General features: G+C 47.3%; 1 protein-coding gene across 3 annotated transcripts in view; it reads left to right on the top strand.

Annotated features, from left to right (window-relative positions):
* The window catches only part of SLC39A11 (solute carrier family 39 member 11), a 347,222-nt gene that overhangs the window by 3,410 nt on the left and 336,831 nt on the right, over positions 1-6,981 (top strand). For all 3 annotated transcript variants that reach the window (XM_077753833.1, XM_077753824.1, XM_077753845.1), the window contains exon 3: positions 4,422-4,460. In XM_077753833.1, coding sequence (XP_077609959.1) covers positions 4,422-4,460 — 39 coding nt within the window. The remainder of the gene's footprint in view (positions 1-4,421; positions 4,461-6,981) is intronic.

Raw genomic sequence — 6,981 nt, 5'->3', positions numbered from 1 at the left:
ACCCCTGTATCCCCCATCCCCCCCACATTCCCTTCCCCATCCCCTGCACTCCCTTATACCCCACACAGACTCTCATATCCCCACCCCTCCACGTGCACACCCCCGATCGTCCCAACCCACACCCACACCCCATCTCTCCATACGCCACCCCCATCCCGTACAGCCCATATTCCCTCACATACACCACACGTATCGCACAGCCCCCACATTCCCACCCATCCCCCCAACACGCACCGCATACCCCACCCCACTCCTCCCCAACGCCCTTCCCCTTCTCCAGCCCTTGACCCCCTCAGTCCACGGGCCTGGAGTGATCAACCCATCTTTATCTTGAGGAATTGTCAAGTCCCTGCACCATTCAGCGGGCCGCCTTAGAAACTGGAGGCATGATAAGCGAGGGGTGATTTAAGATCCATGTGAACAAGCTGTGAGCGGATGTGGAAAGGAAAACACAGCCTAGGAAGCTGGCAAGCCAGTCGCTCTTGTGTTAGAGACCAGGGAGCCGGGTGTTCGGTGTCAGGTAAGACCTGACTTCCCCGCCGCCCTTCTCAGCAGGAGGTTTGGAGCTTATCAGCGACTCAGGCCACCTGGATCCCAGCTTGCTCTTGGCAGGTAGTGAAGCCTTTCGAACTCCAGTCCCCGAATGAGAGACGCCCAGGGGCCAGCGGGGAGGGCCCCAGTCGCCTTTCCCTCCTCCTTCATGACAGCCACGCCAGGTTTTCTGGGGCCCCGACTTCGTGCCCTTCTAGGGCAGGGCAGCGCAGCGCCTGGTTCTCTCTTCCCCAGTTCTTCTGCACTGAGGAGAGGTCACCGGGCTGAGCGAACAGCGGCACACGGTGGACGGGGCCCCAGAGCCCCATGTGGCCCTGGCCAACGCTGTGGGAGGGAAGAGGTGCCTTCCCTTCTTCACAGAGGTGTCCCCTTCTCCTGTGGAGCCCCAGAGCCCCTCATTTGTCTCATGTCACTGTAATCACCGAGGTCAATAGGAGGAATTACTGAAAACTTATACTGCGTAGAGGCACGTTCCCCAAGAACATCATCATGTTTGGTGATTCGCTAGAAGGACCCACAGCGTTCAGCGTATAGTTGTACTTGTGGTTAAGGTTTAACATCGGAAGGATCAGCAGGAGAAAGATACTGGCGGAATCTGGGGACATCCGCGCACTGGCCTCTGACGCTCCCCGCCTCCTGTGAGGGGCCCAGTGAGAGCGCCTCTTCCCCCAGCAAGGAAGACACACGTGCATGTGTGCAGTTAACACACATGTGATGTGTCCGNTGACGCTCCCCGCCTCCTGTGAGGGGCCCAGTGAGAGCGCCTCTTCCCCCAGCAAGGAAGACACACGTGCATGTTAACACACATGTGATGTGTCCACCCGGGGCACCCTGTGGAGCCTCCGCCCCCAAGGACTGTGTCGGGGGTGCTCACAGAGGCAGCGTTATGCTGCCGAAATTCCAGACTCGCAGAAAGAGAAGGAAAGCGGGTGCACTACATCCATCACCTTGTTTGGATACCAGCATAGGCACATGGATGCACCCTTAGCAGGGAAGGGAGGGGGCAGTTCAAGCAGCGAGTTCCCAGAAGCTGACCAAGGACCAGTCTTGCAAGCAGGGCCTTGCAAAGGTAGCAGGTGCGGATGGGCCGTGTGCACCCTTTCAGCACAGGCGGATTGCGTGAGAAGTGGGGAGAGGCACGGCATTGGGGGGCTAAGGTGGCCAGAGACAGGAGTCCGCTGAGATGTGCTCTGGCCCCCGGAGCAAACCTCAGCTTTCCTTCGGCCGAGATGGGGGCCGCCGTTCGGATCACCTGGGATAGTAGACACACGGGCTGTGCCCTCCGCAGCTGCTCTCAAAAGTCGCTTCGCTCACAGGCGCCTGGGTGGCTCAGTCGGTTAAATGTCTGACTTCGGCTCAGGTCATGATCTCACGGTCCGTGAGTTCAAGTCCCGCGTCGGGCTCTGTGCTGACAGCTCAGAGCCTGGAGCCTGTTTCAGATTCTGTGTCTCCCCTTCTCTCTCTGTCCCTCCCCTGCTTGTGCTCTGTCTCTCTCTCTCTGTTTCTTTTAAAAATAGACATTAAATTTTAAAAAAGTGGTTTTGCTCAAAATTTGTTTTCTTGTTTTAAAATATACTTTAATTGCAGGAAACTCATAAAGTATGAAAAAGCTGAAAGAAATAATAAAAAAGGTGCTTCTCCGGAAAAAAAAACAAACCCAAAACCCTGAACCTTTTCATTCAGAGTTGAGTTGTCTTTGTGTATACATAAACTTATGCCTGTTATTTTACATGGTAGGGATCAAATTTTATGTAATGTTTTACAACTAATTTTCCTCACTTGCTGCTGAGAGCATTCCTCCTGCATCCCTCAGTGGTTTTTTTGATTACTTTGATTATTTTGGTCACTTTGGCTACTTAACCGACTGTGTAATATTCTGTCCTCAGGCCGGCCTGCAGTTTATATAGCCATCCCCCAACTGTTAGGCAAATAGGTTATGTCCTCTTTTCCTAATTTTTAAAGAAATACCTTTGTGATGAGCATAAGCCTTTGAGCACCTATCTGATTAGTGCCTTGAAGTCAATGTCTAAAAGTGGAAAAATTTAAAAAGTTTAATTTTTCTCCTTTCAGGATCCAGATGAATGCTGTTAGAATAATTTCTTACCTGACTTCTTTATGAGGTCTTGATTAAATTATTTGGTTAGCCCACTTTGCTTAAGCCACAGCACGCCTAGAAAAAGTGTCATTTGTATGGCTGCCTGGGGTTGAAACCTTCCATCCACCTCAAGCCGTGCAGGGGTGGGAGAGGGCTGAGCTAATGGTTTTAAGCCACCCAGGCTTCACTGGGAGTCTCAAGGATTGGGGGTAATCACCTCAACAAGCCTGTCACATGTTCACGAGGCTATAGATTATGTCCATAATGTAGACTACAAAGTTAAACAAATATTTGTAATTTGAAGTATAAAATGCATATAGAAAAGTGCACATTCTATTTTTATTTTTTTAAATTTTTAAATTTAAAAAAATATTTAAAAATAGTTTATTTATTTCTGAGAGAGAAAGAGAGAGAGAGACAGCATGAACAAGGGAGGGTCAGAGAGAGAGGGAGACACAGAATCTGAAACAGGCTTCAGGCTCTGAGCTAGCTGTCAGCACAGAACCCAACGTGGGGCTTGAACCCACGAACCGTGAGATCATGACCTGAGCTGAAGTCGGACGCTTAACTGACTCAGCCACCCAGGTGCCCCTCTATTTTTATTTTTTTAATGTTTATTTTTGTGCACAAGTGGGGGAAGGGCAGAGAGGGGGACAGAGGATCTCCAGTGGGCTCTGTGCTGACAGCAGTGAGCCCGATATGGGGCTTCAGCTCACGAACCATGAGATCATGACCCGAGCCAAAGTTGACGCTCAACTCGTTGAGCCACCCGGGTGCCCCGAGAAGTGTGCATTTTACAAATGTACAGCTTGATGATTTTTCACAATCGCCTATGAAACTAGTACCCGGATCAAGAACTAGAACAGCATCAGCCCCACAGTAGCCTTTCAGGATCCTTTCTAGTCTCTACCCTCCGCCCCCAGCCTTCACTGCAATTTCCTCTCCTAGCCTCTGACCGCAGAGATTAGTTTTCTCTGTTTCTGTACATTATATAAATGGAGTAATCATATCGTATGCGCTCTTCTGCATCTGGCTGATTCCACTCTGTTTATTTTCTACTTTGTCCACTCCCCTGCCTGATTAGGGGCTTCATTCATACATATGTCGTGTGTGTTCTCATTGGCGTGTGGTATTCTGTTGTGTGAATACATCCTAATTGATGTATCCGTTCTGCTGTTGGTGGGGCGTTTGGGTAGTTGCTAGTTTTGGCTCTCACAAGTACTGCTGCTGAGAGCTTTTCTGGACATGTGCTTGGTGAATCCAAATAGGCGTTCCTGTTAGGTGATGATTTCACTACTCAGGAGTAGCACCCCTGGGTCGTAGGATATGTTCATCTCCCGTGGACGCTGCCAGTTTGTTTTCCAAAGCGGCTGTGCCATTTTGTCCCTCCACCCGCAACGTGAGAGAGTTTGGGTTGGTCCCCATGGTCCCTACCCACGCTTGCCAATTCCCATCTTTTAGGCCAGCTATTACTAAAGGTTTATAGTTAAAATTCATAGGAGGGCCAGGTAAAAGACAGCGCACGGGTCAGTGGAAGCCAAGCACCACTGAGAAAACACTCTGATTGGCTGTGGGATGGATGGAAGGTTTTAAAAAAAAAAATCTTTCCCTGGTTCTTGGCCCATTTATAAAGGGTCCAATCCAGGCTTCTAGACAACTTGGCACACTCAGGCACAGGCCAGTCTTTATTCATGCAGCTCTCTTAGATCCTAGGATTTCCTCTTATCCTTAGACACATCCCTCAGACTCTGAAACATCTTGTTTATATTTTCAGAGGCGGATCTTGGATGGAAGTCTTGGCTTTGCTGCAGGGGTAAGTAGCATATAGCAGGAGTGATGTCAACAGAGGCCTGCTTATTCGAACATTTCTGTGCCAAGTGGGTATTTCCAGTCTCTCTCGTGCAATCTAGATGCCCTCTCTGGTCGCCAAGTGCTAACGGCCCCTTCATATCTCTGCACCTACGAATCGTCCAGCTTATGGAAATGGTCCTGCCTCTTAGACAACGATGGGGACTGCTTGTTAGGCAGCTCTCTCAAGACTTGTGAAATGAGATGGTTTTTAGGAAGGGCCTCAACGTCGCTAATTAAATAATACCCTCTTTCTCTCTTTCCCTTCCCTTTAAAAGCCCTCTTGTTATTGACATCTCCAAACATGTAAAACAGTGGAGAGAATCCCACCCAGGTAGCCATGATTCAGGTTCAAGCAATCCTGATGTTTTGCTAAGCTCGTTTCTTCTGACTTCCCCCAACCTTCTTGAGAGTTTGGAATATTTTGTTAAAGCAAATCCAAGACATCGTGTAATTTTACCTGTAAGTTAAATCCACATCTTTAACGGAATGACTTGTTTTGTGTTTTTACAACATAATTCCCTTATCACACTTACCCCAATTAGCAGCTCCTTACTGTAAGTAACCTAACACCCAGTTCATGTACAGATTTTCTCCAATTTTTTCCTTAAAAAAAGCTTTTTTTTGGATGTTTTTATTTTCTTGTTGAGACACAGAGAAAGCACGAGCTGGGGAGGGGTGGAAAGAGAGGGAGAGATGGGAAATGAAGCGCGCTCGGTGCTCACAAGCAGAGAGCCCCATGTGGGGCTTGAACCCACTTGCCAGAAGATCATGACCCAAGCCAAAGTCGGGCCACCCAGACGCCCCTCCTCCATTTTTTCAAAGGGATTATTGAAGTGGGTTTGTTAGAATCAGCATCTGAGCAAGATTTTCATTTCAATTATAACTTTAAATTGTCTTTTATTCTTTAACAATCTTTCGTTTTTTGTTGTTTTTTTTTTCACTCCCATAATTAGTTGGAGACACTGGGTCTTTTATATCCACAGAGCGTCCCACATTGTGAATTTGGCTGATGGCTTCCTTGGTGGGGAACTGTATACCTTGTTCCCCAGTTCCCTGATCTGTGCGCCGGGCATTAGGGCTTGGGGGTTGGAGAGTTCAGAGCCTGCTTCCCAGGGGTGTAAATGCCGGGGTGGTAAATTCCGATCGTCTTCATCACACCGGAAGTCATGTAATATGTGACACTCTTCCAGGTGATCAGGATTTGATTCCTTTGTCTGGTTTTTACTGTGCTCTACAAAAACCGGCTGGGGTGGGGGTGGCGTCTCCCAGAGGTCACCCAAGTCAGCAGCCATCAGACTGGGGTCTGTGTACCTTCCGGAGCCTTCCAGGTGGTGCCCAGGGGCATGGAGAGTGTTCACAAAACCCGTTTCCAGGTCCTCAGTGGCCCCAGGCTGCCTGGGCAGGTGGTTCTCCTTGCCCGAATTCCCTTCCGCGTTTGTCCTCTCCCACTTTACAAGGGATAGACGCACTGTCGCCTTACTACCTGGTCTCTCGGGGGCAAAATGTCCATGCATGAACGGGGACCGCTTGGGATGTTGGTGCTGGAGTGAAGAAAGTGAGGCCTCTGATCACTGAGCCCTGGGCATAAATCCTTAAGTGGTTCAGACATGTCTGGCCCTTTGACTGTGGATCTAATCAAATTGTTCGCAGAGCGATGCTTAAAAATAATTTTCCACAATGGACCACTGTGGGGTTTGGGGCCTGTTGACTAGGATAAAATTCAGAGAACAAAGTGACATCATTGTAACAAAGTATTTAATTTTCCACCCTCTTCTTTATGCAGAACACACTTTCTTTTTGCTTGTGTTTAAAAAAGAAAGAAAAAGGCAAGAAAAATAGAAACAAAATTGATTCCCAACTCTTAGTCTAGTGATGACCACTTAATATTGGTCCATGGATGTATGAATGAATTGAAAAAACAAGAGGAATCCCTCATCCATGAAAATACACGTTTCCAAGAATATTTTACTCTTTAATGTTTAATAATTATAAAAGAATGTATTGTATTTTTGTCATTAGAAATCTGTTCTCTACCAGTAATTGTTTTAATGGTAACTCAACCTGGGAGATTGTTACTTAAGCAGTTAGAGCCCTAGGCTCACGTGAATTTTTCTAAAAATTAAATTAAAATGTATCTAGGCATTTACATTACCAAGAGGTAGGATAGAGAAATCAATAATAGACTTTCTAGCTTAAAACATAAGTAGCTTTAGGGTAAAATTCTGTGGGGAAAGGGAATTGAAATAGAAGTCTGGGAGAAGAAGTAACGATGTAAGTTTTGGGACCTTTGAAGAAAAGCTCGCTTGTGCATTTTTGTGTGTTTAGACTGTAGCCTATGAACAGAAAAGTAGATAAAGGAGGAATATACAGTTTATATATATATTTTAAGAGAATCACATATTTCTCTGTGAATCTATGAGTGAATGACTAGAATAAGAGTGGGAATCAAATCCCTATGCTGCTTAGAGAGCCCAGTGGATACA

Source organism: Crocuta crocuta, unplaced genomic scaffold (genome assembly GCF_008692635.1).
Source record: "Crocuta crocuta isolate KB4526 unplaced genomic scaffold, BGI_CrCroc_1.0 scaffold50, whole genome shotgun sequence".
Lineage (NCBI taxonomy): Eukaryota > Metazoa > Chordata > Mammalia > Carnivora > Hyaenidae > Crocuta > Crocuta crocuta.
The sequence above is the reverse complement of the archived record's forward strand: the minus strand, read 5'-3'. Positions and strand labels throughout refer to the sequence as shown.